The sequence below is a fragment of the Cheilinus undulatus genome, linkage group 8 (assembly GCF_018320785.1).
Source record: "Cheilinus undulatus linkage group 8, ASM1832078v1, whole genome shotgun sequence".
Classification (NCBI taxonomy): Eukaryota; Metazoa; Chordata; class Actinopteri; order Labriformes; family Labridae; genus Cheilinus; species Cheilinus undulatus.
The window spans coordinates 37,772,075-37,788,354 of NC_054872.1; the positions used below are offsets into that span (position 1 = coordinate 37,772,075).

Sequence of the window (16,280 nt, forward strand, 5' to 3'; positions counted from 1 at the left end):
TATCAAAATAGTATGTCAGATTAAAGGGATATTTTTATTTTTAGTTTGGTTGTATGGGGACTTGGTATTATCCTCCAGAGATTTCACTGAGCATTGCCCACATGTCCAAACAGCTAATCAAGAGATGACGATACACTGTAAAAGAAGAAAATTGCCAATGAACACTGAGGCTTTCTGGGTGAAAATTAAAAATCTTCTAATATTTTCAGTATAGCATACATTTGAGCTAGCATTGTTTTGTGGCCCATTTTAACCTAAGACTGGTTTAATTGTGTGGAGCAGCTGTACCCGTCTATAGTGTTGTACAGTCTGGCTTCCTTACCAGTGCCCCCAGCTCATTTGTCTTAAAGGGACAGTGTCCTCTGAACTCTCTGGAGGCTTATGCCTCTATTGGAAAATAGGCTTGAGCATGTATAGTGCTTTTCTAGTAGTCTGACTACTCAAAGTATTTTGATTGTGGTATTTTTCACAATACACATTATACATTGTATAAACACTCCTATTGTCGCCACAAATCAAGAAGTTGGTCCTTAATTTCAGTCTAACTTCATGCCACACATTAACTAACATCTCCATGTCTGTGGTTGTTGTGTTTCCTTCTTCAGTTAGCTTGCATCCCGGTTGGCTGTCCATGTTGTTTCCCCCACTTAACGGTACATCTGATGGTAAATATTGAATATGTTTAATATTTTCGGTTTAAGACCAGGACAGCTCTGATTGTCTTCTGAGCAGATCAGAGAGGGTAAAATCACTCTTAACACAACTCATACCACAGGAAATTCTTGCAAGATAGTCTTTAGAGGCATCAAATAGTCAAGCCTTCACTGACTTTGGTCTGAAGGGGATAATCAAGCCCAAAATCCTGCCTTAATATCTTGTTGGGTATACCCCACCTTACAGGTCCTGCCTGCAGGATTGGCTGGGCCCCTGAGAACCGGAATGGGCCCTCCTCAGCTGTGATTTACTGATGATGTCAAGTGTATGTGCGTTGGATCAGTAGCACTGGTGCTAGCATCCTGGCTAACAGTTGCCTCATTTTAGAGCTGAGAAGTGTGTGAAGCTGTGAGTGAGTTCTGATGTTGAAATTATTTATTAATGCTAGTATTTAACCTCTTTACACACACTTTCTGCCCATTGTTGTGACTTCTTCTCTTCAGTTTGAACCATGTTTGCTGTTTGTAGCCTTTTTTCTTGCCATGTTTTGCCCTTTTTTGTTGTTTTCCCAACTTTTAGCACTTTTAGCCAATCTATACCACTGTTTTGCCAGTTCTTTTTTTAATCCAATTTTTGCTGATTTTTGCCCTTTTGTGCCACATTTTTGCCACTTTTCTTCTATTTCTTTTGCCACTTTCTGGGCACTTTTAACCCATTTTTGGCACCTAACACCAATTTCTGCAACAGTTTTGCTCCTTCTTTTCAACACTTTTATCCAATTTTTACTGGTTTTTGCCTTTTAAGGCTACATTTTTGCCACTTTTCTTCTATTTCTTTTGCCACTTTTTGGTCACTTTTACCTATTTTTTAATTGTTTTTTTCTCAGTTTGTCACTTTTAACTCATTTTTGGCACTTAACACCAATTTCTGCAACAGTTTTGCTACTTCCTTTCAACACTTTTATCCAATTTTTACTGGTTTTTGCCTTTTTAGGCCAAATTTTTGCTACTTTACATCAATGTTTTCCAGTTAAATCCCATTTTTGCCACTTTTAGCCCATTTTGCTATCTTTTTGCTGACTCCCATGGGCCCCCAGTTTGGCTGGGCCCCAGAGAGCTCTCCTCTTATTAGTGGCCTTCCTACATGTTGTTGAAAAAAGCAATATCACACAAGAGGAAATGCTGTTTCACTGAATATCAGTTTGGCTGTGGATATTTTTAGCACTCAGGGGCCTGCGTCTTCATTCCTATGACCTCCTTTGTGAACAACATTTAACCAAATGTGTCTTTTTTTAATCCTATCCATGCTAAGTGGATATATCCACACACTGCTGTAATCAAAACATATTTTTAGGGTGCTGTGATCTACAAAAAATCCCATTACCAAACATCTAAATTCCCTCCACCTCTCGCCACTTCATACTGTTATTGTCTCCTGCATAAAACGGCTCATGCTACGATACACCTCAAGACTCAAGCAGGGAAAACAAGCAACTGCACTGGCACTTAATTGTAGACCATTTTTGTTTTTCAAGAGCTTGTGGTTAAAGGACTGGAGTGAGAATCCCACCCAGGAGTGCACCTACTGTTCAATAAGGGAATTTTGAGTGGAGTTTAGGCTGAGAAAGTCCAGTAACAAGAGGTGAAGGATTCAGAATCCAAAATTTAAAACACTTTTGTACCATGAAAAATCAGCAATTTCAGATATCCTTTCATTAAATAATTAAGATATTACATCTGGTTGTAAGTTTTGCTACTTAGGTAATTAGAAAAAGTGATAAAGTTCTGTTAAAATATAGGCAGTGGGCTTTTCTCTGTACTTCTCTCAGATATTCACTTTTTAAAAGTTTTACCTATTTAAGACTCAGACTGTAGATTATTAGGAATCTTTCATGAAACATTTGAAAATGTATTTTATTTATAAGCTTTTCTTACCTTTCCTGATAATGTTGTTTGGATAGTAATTCGCCAGTGAGACTGTCAAATGCATTACTAAAAGTGCAACTCTCAAATAAAAATGAGGGAAGTATTTGGACCAGTATTTTGCTCTGATGTGTAGTATTTAAGTAACTGCACTCATTTAAGCTCCACCATCACCACCAAAAGTAACTAAAGCAGACTTTCTTGCATTTCTGATGGTTTTAGCCCTGGAGATGCAGCTAAATGTTAACAAAGGCGAAACTTCTGGCTCTAGCATTTTTAAACGGTCTAGCCTGGCGGCTCGCTGCAGATGAGGACCAACCATGGTCAGAGGAGACATACCAAAGTCCTGAGCTCAGCCCCAATGCAGCCCTCTAACAATATGTCAGCAGTGTTATTTTTTACAGGGCCATATTAGAAAACCAAATGGATCTGCATCTGCCCCACAAGGGCATTCCTCCATTACTGACCCTGAACAAACCCTCAGCCTCTTGTCGTCCTGCTCTTGCATCAGACTGTTACAGGCCCCTGGTTTCCAGAGTAGTATTTACCCCTGCCGTGGCTCACCAGGCACTTCACCCCTAATGATAAATACTCCCATGAATTAAACAGCAAGGAGCCGAGTAAGTTGTATCACAGACGTTTAACCCGTAAATCCTGGCTGCCTTCTGCGTCTGGATAGTTAAACATGGGTGAGTGGATCCATCAGGGCCTTGGGCTGAAACCTTCACAAGAATCGGGGTCATTAGCCATCAGACAGATAAACAAGGCCGTGACATATTGTGGAAACACTGATCCCATTCATCGGTCTAAACACCCGCAAAACATTCTACATGCCGAGCAAATCTCACACATATAAAACAAATTCCTCGCGGTTGGTGGGGAGGACAGCGAGCTGCCATGGGGGGAAAATGTCTGTTTAGTGGAATATCTCTCTTTGTTTGAGGCTTACACTCACAACCACAAAGAAGTGAGAGTCTGGGTGACATTAAGGGACTGGTGTTTTGAGGTTTTGTCTTTGTCTTCCCTGGATATCATGTCAGGAAGTGGATAGTCTTATTCCCCAGAGTAAAGCAATGACCTCTGAGTTCTACTTCTTCTTATTCTTCTCTTTAAAAAGGCTGGAAAGAAGATTAACCGACATGTCTTTATCTCTATTTTTTAAGCCTGTCAAGTAAGACCAAAACAATTTGAATATGAATAAGGAGTCTAAACCCACATTAGAAACATGCAATAACTGTAAATGTTGAATAGAAACTTATAACAAATTAGTGTTATCAGTAAGCTCTGGAAAATGCAAGCCCTCATTATAATGACCAGTATAATTTGGGTCATCTGCGCTGCAACCAAAACAAGTCAGCAGTACTGAGATAACCCTCATTTGTTATTAAGGGATCCAAGTCTGGTTTATGTCAGATACCAATTACATTTGTCTGAAACTTGTTTTCTTTTCCCAGTAAGCCTTGAATAAATAACATTAGAGCTGTTAACATTTTTAATGTCAAGTGAAAAATTATTGACCTTCAAACACAGATAACATGAGGTTATTGGATAAGAACATTAAGGAAATTGGGTTATTAAATCAATGAAAGGTTATTGTATTTCCATCAGTTTACTTGTTTTGATAATATTTATGTATTTGGTTTTGCAAAAAAGCTGTTTTGTAAAGTTTTGTGAAATCAAGATAATGCCTAGAAAAGTAGGCATTACAATTATTACAAGTATCAAGCTTCATCAGGAAATGAAAATAAAGGCATTTTAATGCTTGGAGAGAGTGCCTTGGAGATTTTTTCTTGTTTATCATCAATTGTTTTTCTTATTTCCTTGTTACTCCTGTATACAGTGCAGTGGAGTGAAAATGGGTCTGTTTCCTCATGAAATGTTAAGTGTGAGAAAAAGCATAGGAAAAAACAGCCTTGAGTAAACCGTATTTTTTTGAAAGCTGAGATCAGTTTCCTTAGCCACACATGCTTGATTAATGTCAGACATGTTTAATCAAGAAATCCCCAAAATGGAACCCGTCTGACGAAGTGAAGTGGGCTAAAAGATCTTATAAAGCAACTCATCATGCCACGATCTAAAGAAATTCAAGGAGAGATAATAAACAAAGTCATTGATATCTATCAGTCTGGAACAGATTACAAAGTCATTTCTAAGGCTTTGAGACTCCAGTGAAACACAGTGAAAGCCATTATCCACAACTAGAGAAAACTTGGAACAAAGGTGAACCTTCCCAGGAGTGGCCGGACAACCAATTGACTCCAAAAGCACATTGTCGACTCATCCAGGAGGTCACAAAGGAACCCAGAACATCTAAAGACCTGCAGCCCTCACTTGACTCAGGCTCATCTCACATTTGCCAAAAACCAACTTGGTGATCCCCAAGACTTGTGAAAATATTCTGCAGACCAACAAGGCAAAAGTTTGACTTTTTGAAAGGTGTGCATCCTGTTACACCTGGCCTAAAACTAAGACAGCATTTCATTGAAAGGAACATCATACCAACAGTCAAACATGGTGGTGTGTGATGGTCTGGGGCTGCTTTGCTGCCTCAGGACCTGGAAGATTTGTTGTAATTGATGGAACCATGAATTCTGAAAATCCTGAAGGAGGATGTCCGGCCATCAGTTGGTGACCTCAAGCTAAAGTGCACTAGAGTAGGACACAGGACAATGATCCGAAAGACACCAGCAAGTCCACCTTTGAATGGCTTCCAAAAAATTAAGGCTGTGGAGTGGCCAAGTGAAAATCAAGACATAAATCTGACTGAGATGCTGTGGCATGGCTTTGAGCAAGCCAAAATGCTTGAAAACTTTTCCAGTCTGGCTGAGTTGCAACACTTCTGCAAAGAAGAGTGGGGCAACATTCCTCCACAACATTGTGTAAGACTCATTTCCTGTAATTACAAAGACTTGCTTGCAGATGTTGCTGCCTGGGGTGGCACAACAGTTATTAGGTTTAAGGGGCAATTACTAGGCTTGGATGGCATTTTCCTTTAATTTTTTTATTTATTTGTATCAACTTATTTATTCTGATGATCTGAAACTTTTAAATTTGTGAAATATGCCAGACAGAAAGAAATCAGGAGGGGGGCAAATACTTCATCACAGCACTGTATATCCATAAGCAAATACATGCAGTTTGAACTATACCTATTTATGTAAGCAGAGTCCCTAAATAAGTGTTTCAAGTGACTGTGAAAAACTGTATAATACTTCAGTGATGAATTTATCATTATAAGTGACTGTTACTCAATTGAAACCACTTAAAAAGGTGTACAGCATCACCCCCTAGTGTTTACTTTGCGCTTCTACAACATATTTTGTATGACATAAAATATACTTTAACAAACAAAGAATTCACGTTCGTTTGTTCTGGTCAAATAGCTTTTGCCATTCCAATATTTTCTATGTTTATTAATAATGATACCACTGCTCGTTAACGCGGTTATTCAGGGGGAGTCGAGTTGCGAATCTGCGGAAACGAAATAAACACAGCACATTTAGCCGGGCAGGAACCCACGTGTCCAACTATCAGGAAAGCAGCACAAGACTGTGGACAGAGGGGAATCTTGTGTGTACATGTGAGGAAAGCCCCATTTATAGCCATACACTAAGCTTTTTTTCGCTTTATTACGTTTAAGGACATTTTCACGATGTCTTCGTTCAGGAAAGCCCTGAAATCCCGGCAGAGGAACCACCATGAAAGATCTCAGGTGAGCAGGTCACTGTTTTGTTGGTTAGCTTGTTAGCTTGCTAGCAGGCTTTCCCCTTCATATTTATTGCTAAGAGGTCAACAAACAATCAACCCAGGCTTATTTATTTAGCATTATTACGCGTGACTCATGCTGATATAGAGCCCCAGCATGCTGTGTATGTTTATTGTGGCCTAACTGCGATTTTGTTCACCCAGCCTGGTTTTAGGAAAAACTTGGGATTGCTGGAGAAGAAGAAAGACTACAAACTTCGAGCAGAGTAAGTGGAAGAGCAACATTTCCATTTCACACACACTGTATCTAAAACCTTACAATGACAAACGTGAGAAATGAGTAATTAATAATAATAATAATAATAATAATACTGTTCTTTTTATTGTTCAGTGATTACCACAAGAAACAAAACACCCTTGCAGCCCTGCGAAAGAAAGCTCTGGATAAGAACCCAGATGAGTTTTACTTTAAGATGATCAACTCTCAACTGCAGGTAAGATTTAGCATCACTGAGGGAAAAGAAAAGAAGCCCTTTCCATCTACTGTACAGATAATAAGCTGTTTACAGCATATTATAAACATGTCAAGATGTTGCAGTGTCATTTAGCAGACACTTAAGTCCAAAGCAACCATAAGATCTGCCATCTGTCAAAAGTGGCTGCCACATGTTATACATTTATGTGTTGCTAATTGTATGGACTGTTGACAGGATGGAGTTCATGTTGCTAAAAAGGAAAAGGAGGATGTTGAGGTGACAGAAGAGCAGAAGAAAGTAATGAGGACACAAGATATCAAATATGTGGAGATGAAAAGGGTTGCAGAGGCTAAGGTAAGTTTATTTATTCAGTACTGAATCATGCATTCAGAAGCTCTCATCTGGTATCATTGGGGACAACACAAATGAATTGGATTACACTCTCAGAGACTGGATAACTATCTTTAAATATTTATGAGTTAAAGTAGGCATTTCTGGCACAACTTCCAAAGTGCGTGGAGGATGAATGAAGTCATGGAGGGAACAGAAAGCTCCAGCAATAGAGAGCAACTTTATTAGACCAACATGTTTCGGCTTTTGGCCCTCCTCAGGGTCATCCATCGTTCTAATAAAGTTGTTCTCTAATCAACAAGTGTTGCTGGAGCTTTCTGTTTCCTCCTGTCTTTAAATGTTTATGAAATAAATGAATGTACTAAATTTAGTTATAGCCTGGGTCATAGCAAGTTGATTTCATTGTCACTGGGTTTAAAAAAATGATTTTTAGCTGAAGGGATTTTTCTATAAATCTTCCTCTTTAACAAGTTGCATAAAATGATCCATCTGATAAAATGTCACACTCTGTCACTACACAATAAACTTGGCAATGAAAGGAAATTGCCTGACAGTATGCTTTTACTCTTCTGTGTGCTGTGAAGTGTCTTAATTATTCTCTTGGTTGTACTCTGAAGTTGTGTTTGTGCTTGTTCTTGTGTTTCGGCTGTATTTTTTTCTTTTTTATAAAGTATTAGTTTTATGAAGTTATGTTTCTTCACTCATCCATTTTCCTTCATTTCTTGTTTTTCAAAATGTTTTAAGTGTCAAGGTGTGAGTGGGATTTGGATGTAGCTAGTAATCATGTTTCATAACAGTGATTTCAATCAAAATAATCATGACAGAGTTTGTTTGTTTTTTTTTGCCATAATTGAACAGCCCTACTATGAACAGTATTTTTCTACCACGCTGTGCTTGATGACTGTCTTCAGTTCAAGTAAAAACATCACAACAAAATATGCTTGGATATCCCCATCAGAGACAATATTAGACTCAATATCTGTCAGTTACAACATGTCCTAACTGCATGCAACACAAGTGAGCATCAGCTTGATAACATTGATTTCTTCTGTCATGACAGCCCATGAGGGATGGAGTGTGATGCCGTGCAACATTTTTCCCCAGGCCCTAATTTCCTCTCTGTTGCCCATGTGTTGACTTGCAAGGAACATTAAAAAAGGAAATTACAAGGCTCTAGGAGTGTAATATGGAGGAGAGCTTGTTTTACAAAGTGAAGAAAGTAGTGTATTCATAATATCCATATCTGTGTTTTAAATGCTATGCTCTGACTTGTGTCAGCACAGAGACAAAACTAGGTCACTCACAGCCATCAAAACACACCACAATACTTCTGTTTCTTTTTTATTATTTCTATTTTACTACTATTAGATAGTTATAGTTTTACACAAGGTTGTTATTCAAAGAAGTGCTTTACCTGAGGCACTAGAAGCTGAAGCTTTTGCTTTAAGTGTTGCACAGGGGGCAGTATGCCTTCTTTCAGCCAGTTACTTTTGGACCTTTTTCTGGTACGCCTTCAGAAAAGTTAGAAAGCAGTGGAGTGGTTGTATGCTGGAACCATGAAAAACTTTGCAGCTCTTGATCTTTCAAATATAATCTATGCTTTGCTTTTGGCATAAATATGGTGCACACTATCCCAGTAGCTTTTGGTGACACTCACCATAGGGCAGATGGAAATGGCCCAGGATTCATGTTGTTCAGCTTCCAGGTCAGAGCCTGTGAAGCATGCAGAGAGTGCTCTATCACATTTAGGTCTGGTTAAAATGTATACATGCTAAAGAAAATTGCCAACAACCAAATTATCAAGGCATGTTAGTCTTTGAGAAATTCAGCTTAGAAGGTTTGAGTCAGACTAACATTTACATTCAGTTTTGATTGGACTTGCACAATAATTTTACTTTTTCCAAGTGTGTGTAAATGTACAGACTGTATTTGAGGGACTTAAATTTACAAAACCTCTTATTGTTTAACAAATATCCCCGATGCAATGCTTCTATTGTTGCCCTTTGTTTAGCTTGTGTATTAATCATTTGCTTTCAGAAAATCGAGAGGCTAAAAGGGGAGCTCCACCTTCTGGATGCAGACAGCAAACAAAAGAACAAGCATACATTTTTTATGGATACCAGGAAAGAGGGTAAATATAAAACCACAGAGCACAAGAATGTTATATGATGTGAAAAGATATCATTATCTTTGTGTGCTTTGTTTTTATTTATGAAAAATATAATGTTAGTTTTACCTTTCTTTTCAGTGGAATCATTTGACCTGGCAGAGCACCTGAACACAGCTCCAGAGCTGGTGGGCAGAGTCTACAACAGACCGACTCTGCAAACTCTGGAGACCAAAATCATCCAGGCAGCTGCAGAGCCCACAAGTGTGGAGGTCTGTATTTGTAAGGAATGCTTGTCAGTGGGTCAAATGATCTGATTTCAATATGTAAATGTACAAAATGCCTTTTTATGTTCCAGTGCTATAGAGGTTTAATTTAGGTTGCATTTCAACTCACTGATTATGTTTCCCCTCTCTCACATTGTAGAAATTGGCTAGACAGAGGAAGCACCAGTATAAAATTCTCTCCCAGAGGATCGACAGGGAGAAGAAAATGTTTGTAATCAGCCAGAAGATTCAGACACGCAAAGACTTACAGGTAAAGACATTTAGCAGAGGACCTACAATTAGCATTATGATTTAAATTTCAGACAATTAATGTTCAGTTTTGTTAAACAGAGATCTTTTTCACTCTTGCCTCAGGATAAGACAAAGAAAGTGAAGGTTAAAAAGGAGACGGCAAATGCTGCAGCTATCTACAAGTTTGAGGCCAAGAGGAAACGCTGAGGAGAAGTCATCAGCAACTTTGCAAAGAGAAACCGGTGAATTAATGGATTCTCTCAGACCATCACCCATGTTCATGGGATACAATTCTTTCCCTTAAATATTGTTGCAGTTCTGTACATATTTATCTAAGAAATTTAGCTTCTTTTAAATAAAAAAACAAGAATAAATTCTCATGTGATTCCTTGACTTAAAAATACATATAAACTCTTTTAGGGACCGTAGTTTCTCTTTATTCCATTGTTTTATTTTTAATGAAGAGACTTTGAAAATTTTGGGTAATAGCAAGATCAGTAAAAGAGCTCCAGGCTGTGTTTAAGAAAGTGTGATTGCACTTTGCTCTTATACCACTAGATGGCATTAGTGTTCTTTATCCCAGTATGTAGGGAGACGTATGTCTGTGTCTGAAGCAGTTTGAATCTGCATAATGTGAGCTGCAAGTTATTAATCTGAGCCAATATTTTAGAGTTTAATTGTGGTTGTGATGTTTTCTGTGAAAAGTCAGTGATGTTTCCTGTTGTTAGTTTAAATAAACAGTTCTATATCTGGCAGTGAACTGAGGAGCTGAAACCCTCATTCGCATTTCAAACATTTCACAGAAGACTGAAATGTTCCATTTCAAAGGCTCTCCAGAAAGACTAAGAAATGTGTTTTTCTTTGGCCAGATTTTGAAGGACACAACTTTGACATCCCTCAGTTTCCAAAAGCTTGTAGCAAGAGAGTTTGTTGGATCTAGGTAGTCATCAACTTATGAAGTGAGGAAACCTTTCATTGCCAAGACTTGTTTACCAGGCATTTGCATTCAGATACCTACCAATCATGAGTTAAAAATTATATGATCCAAAGAGAAGATTGCTACAACCTGTAAATGGTTAAAGCCAGGTAAAATTAGTTATTTTAAAACCTTAAAAGACCTTCTGATAGCCCGACAGATCACTTTATTAGGTGTACCTGCTGAGCTGCTCAATAATGCCAGTATCCAATCAGCCAATTACATGGCAACAACCAATGAATTTAGGCATGTAGACATGGTTATAACCATCTGATAAAGTTCAAACCAAGCACTAGAATGGGAAAGAAACCATTGCAATGTCACAGCAGAAATGGAGACCCATCAGACCAGGCAACATTTCTTTAATCATCTATTGTCCAGTTTTGGTAAGCCTGTGTGAAACACCTCAGTTTCTCGTTCGTCTGACGGTATTTGTACCCTTTGTGATCTTCTGCTGCCATAGTCCATCTGCTTCAAGATGGGCAACGGCAGCAGAGGTGCTCTTCGACATACCTCATTTGTAATGAGTGGTTATTTTAGTTGTCTGTATCAGCTTGAACCAGTCTTGTCGTTCTTTTCTGACCTCTGCAAGCAACAAGGCCTTGTAAGACCTGCAAACATTATAAGTACCCACAAATGTAATACAAATCTGCAGTGTTTTATATAATAATCCCACAAATTTAATAGCATTTGTCAACTGCAAACATAACTAATACATTTACACAAATTTATTACATTTGAGCGAAGATAAAAATCAGCGTCTCTAAATTTTATCAACTTCCAACAAATGTAATGTGAACACAGAAAATGTAAGTTGTGGTCATTGTTTGTTGAAGCTTTTTTACCACTGCCAATATGTTAAACTCAGTTTAATCTCAAGTCACATCAAAAAAACATAGTCATGTCAAATGTTTTGCTGCCATGAAACAGGATTTTTTTTTCAGTCTTTAACACTGTTAAAATCATAGATCCTAGCACAAAATCTTAAGATGAGAAAAGGAGAGGATTAATATCAATTTAGGAAAATTCTGCAAAACCTAAGTGGTTCTTCTTTGACTAAGCCCTCAGCGGGGATATCTGATCCAAATATAAGTCATTTTACACTCCATTAAGAGCTGACAAGACCTTTTTTGGCATGTGAACAAACACAGAACAAGGCTGTGCTGGCTCGTTGAAGTTTGATGTCTCTCTATTAAAACAAGGTATGAGTCTGAAACATACAGGGTACAATATTCCTGTGACTTAAATTTGTAGTGAACAGAGATGTAAGTTATTGGAAAACAAGCGAGGTGAACAATGTTTCTGTATATTGTAATTTCCTCAGAGTGCTGTTTAGACACATAATAATGCACTGCTAATTTTCATGACTCTACCAGTGTTTTCAGCTCTGAAAAACTACTTCCTGTTTCATGGCAAACAAAAAAAAACTGCCATGACTGTGTTTTTTTGATGTGACTTTAGCTAAAACTGACTTGAACTGGCAGTTGTAAAAGAGAAGGCTACTAACAAACAGCAATGACCACAGACATTTAGTTTTCATTTTCATATTACATCTGTGGGAAATAATTACAAATTTTAAAAAGCAGAGAGTTTTATCCTTAACAAACTTATTAAATTCCTGCAAACGTAATAGCTATTTTACATTTTTTGGAAGTTTGTTATTACGCATGGGTAAGGCAACTGCTGTTATGTTTTTGGGATTATTATGTTAAAAATGGCATATTTCTATTATGCTTGTGATTTTATTTTATTGTTTATATTTCAGGTGTAACAGGCTTTTTGCTCCAAAGAACTGCCAGTCAGTGGCTATTTTCTTTTTTTTATCTTTAAACCCTAGAGATGGCTGAGTTCTGGATTCCTGGTAGATCAGCAGTTTGTGAAGTAATCAGACCATCCTGTGTGGCACCAACAACCATGGCATGTTCTTAACCATCCTGATGCTCAGTTTGAACTTCAGCGCATCATCTTGACTATCCAGATGCTTTAATGCACTAAGTGCTACCTTGTAATTGCCTGATTAGATGTTTGCATGAATAAGCAGCTGAACACCTGTACCTGATAGAGTGGTTGGTAAGTGTATGTTACAATAATCTTGTTAATATTTGTTGCTTGTTGAAACTCTTTAAATGTTTATTAGTTATATTCAGGGAACTTTGTAGCTATACACTTAGACATTCGACATGAAGCCTGCAACGTAACTCTGTGTTTAGGTGTCTGTGAGGCTGGGCAGTGCTGTGTGGTGGAAGCAAAGGTTGCCTTTAAATTTTTACAGCCTCTGAGGAAAATACACCTGTGCTGCAGCACACACCACTTACTGTTCACATGTCACAGCAGGGCAACTCCTGCTACTACTGCAACTAAAATTAAGTATGATGTAGGTGTCAATTACCAATCATTGCTAGTAATAATCAGTGCTTGCTAATTGGGTTCCCTTAATTAAAACCACTGATTATTAATTGATTGATTAGCTACAACTGTGCTTGAAGAACATGCATTTTGTTAAAGGCTGCAATGAGAGAAAATGAAACCAAATGTACATTTGTGTTAGAGCTCAAAGTTGGATACAGCAGATATCTTTAATGATAAACACCTATGAGAGTTGTTGTTTGCCATGTCTGTTTACTTCTTTCTGCTTTCTCAAGGTTCTGCAGCTTCCACAGGTATAAAATCAGTTTCCATTGTGGTAATATTTAGTCAAAGGTTGGGCAAGTCTTTAAAAGGAGCGTTGTAAGGATCTTTGGTTTGATAACCACCAAAGTAACCCCCTCTGTTGACTCCCCTGCTCTCACAGTTCCAGTCAACTGAATCAAGACTTCATATACTTCTAAAGAGAGCAGAAGTACAATATTCAATGTAAGCAAATGCTTTTCTTTCTCAGTTTCCTTCTCTAAATCTTTCAGTTGCTATTGTTATCCATTAACCTCTATTTGTTTTGTATATGTGCATGAAGTGAGTACTAAGAAACTGCGCCTGTGGTTCTCCCAGCCTTTACTGCAGGAATAGACTGAAGACCTGGCACCCAGCAGCAGATCACAGTGACCCACGTTTGATTGATCACTGTGGTGGCAGCAGCTTCATAAACAGGGCCCATCCATCAGCCTCTCCTGGGAGCTACTGGCTGGGAAGAGGGGAGAGCAGGAGCCAGGCGGAAATGTCACCAGAAGCAGTGAGAGGTGGAGGGGCTGGCAGAGAGGTACCAGAGGCCTTGGCCCAAACACTGCTGACCAGAACAAAGGTGAGCCAATACCTCGGGATGGGTAAGAGGGATGGTGGGTATCCACTCTGACTGGCTGCTTTCATTTCAAACTCAAGCAAGCAGAAATTAATTTATGGCAGAATTATGTTTTAGGGATGTTTTACATACGTGTGCAGATGAGATAAGCTGGGACAGATAATTCAAAAATTTTAGTTCTAGATTCCTCAAAAGTTACAACACAGAAAACCAGTTACATAAAAGAGCATTCAAGTTCTGGTGAGCAGATTTTATCTGGATATGATACATGCTTGATGTCTCTGCAGGAACTCCAAAATGAAACCAGACTCCTGAATATGATTATTTCTTTGGATTTATTTGTAATGCAGAGCAGTAGTTGGCACAACTGATATACAGAGGCGGTTGTCGTTTAAGTAGGTGTCCCAAGTTCAAATCATTTTCCACCCTTTCTCTTGCCCCAGTTTATGGCTCCTATGGGCCGGTGCCACTTCAGACATGGAGATGAACAGTGTACCTCTGAAACAGGAAATGTTCACATTCCCCTGCTGAGGGATTTCACAGCAAGTGATATGTCTAACAGCTTTTTTCATGAGCAAAGTCTGGCAGTTAAATTCATGTTGCATACATGACAGACTAAACAACATTTCATTAGTAAAACAGAAAAAAGGTTAAATGTCCTTGGCTTGCTTAGACCTCATTAGCTTAAGTTAAAGCTAACATAGCTCTGCTAGCTACAAAATCAACATAACTATGGAAGTCATAAGCATATGTAGCTAAGATAGCTGTAGCTAAAACTAACAAAGCTAACTTGAACCACCATTCACATAACTACTTCTAAAATAGTCTAGCTTTAGCAAACAGTGTAATCTAACACAATTTACAATGCTTTGTTTGTGTTAGCTTTAGCTGCATTACCTACAGAGCTAAGGTAGCTAACTTAGCTGTGTTAGCTTTAGCTATGTATTGTAACGTAACTCTGTTAGGTTTACATTTAGCTATCGTAGCTATGGTACCTATATACCTTACATAGCCAATGGAGCTTTGTAAGGATTAGGCTGAGCTACATTAGTGTACAGTATTTTCATTGAGGACAAGCTTTAAGGTGATCCTCACAGGTCACCTTAAAGGTGGCATAATAAAGGAAGTTGCACATAAAATATGTAGTTATTTTTCACATAACAATAAAAAGCCACAGTGCACATTTTTCCTTATGCAGGAGTTTGATTGGCAAAGGAAGTGTAGAAAATGAAAATAAGGTTTGTGGTACATCACACAAGCATGCACAAGACCAGAGAAGTTATTATGTTCTATTTTACTGTTGCTGTAATATCCAAATTTTGGTACGATAATCCTCCTCTCTACGCCTTCCTCCCCCCCTTTGTGTTCCTCCCCTCTGCTACTGCGTCACTTTGCCAAGAGAGCGTGCGTAGAATCTGCACCCTCAGGCCCAGCGTCCATAAGCGGAGGGGGTGGAGGTTGCAGAGGAAAGCCCAGGGGTCAAAACACTATGTGCGCAGTTCCGGGACCCCTATCCGACTGTGCGACCCAGACACAGACAAGCTACTGTTCCTCCTCAAGCTCTCCTTTCTTTCCCCCTGGCAACGGGACTCTTACACCCGGGTGCAGGGGCAGGGCTCAGAGGTGGCCAGTGGGCGACCTTCTGATTTTAAAGATATAGACAGGCATTTCTCTATTGTCTAAAGGCTCATAATTCATCTCACAACTGGCACAGGCCACCCTGTCCAACGGCATGTCTATAGTTAATGACCCTGGAGGTTTGCTAACAAATAGTCATTTTTGGAATGGGGGAAGTGAGACATGGAGTACTGTGTGGTAATCACACAGCTGCAGGGTATGACATTGACCCTGACATATAGTAACTGTTGGAGAGTAAGAGTGTAGCCTGGTTAAGAGGGGCACAAAACAACAGATCTTTGTTGTAGAAGTTAAGTTATTATGGTTTACAAGACTTTAAATAAGGGGAATATTTTGTCTGTTCTTTAATTCAAATGTCTATTTAATGCAGCTGCACAAACTAAAGTAGTTTATTCTGGGTTGAATTCATACCACATTATACCCTGTGATTCTAGCAAAAGATTTTGCTATCTAATATCTCAAAATGCAATATCAGTCTGAGCAGTTATATACAAACTTAAGTAGGTAATTATGGTTTTGATGAACCAACCCCTGTAGCCTAATTTTGTGGCTGGAGCTTACCTGGTGGCAGAAAGTTACCGGGCGGCTGCTTGCACTCAGTTCATGTAAGAAAGTCTTGGATGGTCTGGAAGTCTTGTGCAATAATTTTAATAATTTTTCAGCAGCAAAGTTTTCTTACAGGGACATCCTAACCCTTAGCA

General features: G+C 38.6%; 1 protein-coding gene across 1 annotated transcript; it reads left to right on the forward strand.

Moving 5' to 3' along the window:
- The first annotated feature begins 6,083 nt into the window (after window positions 1-6,083).
- On the forward strand, window positions 6,084-10,107 carry utp11 (UTP11 small subunit processome component). Its single transcript, XM_041793806.1, has 8 exons — window positions 6,084-6,288; window positions 6,486-6,547; window positions 6,673-6,775; window positions 6,992-7,111; window positions 9,146-9,239; window positions 9,357-9,487; window positions 9,642-9,752; window positions 9,857-10,107. The coding sequence occupies exons 1-8, from the start codon at window positions 6,229-6,231 to the stop codon at window positions 9,938-9,940; spliced, it is 765 nt and encodes a 254-aa protein (XP_041649740.1). The 5' UTR covers window positions 6,084-6,228; the 3' UTR covers window positions 9,941-10,107.
- Window positions 10,108-16,280: the final 6,173 nt, after the last annotated feature.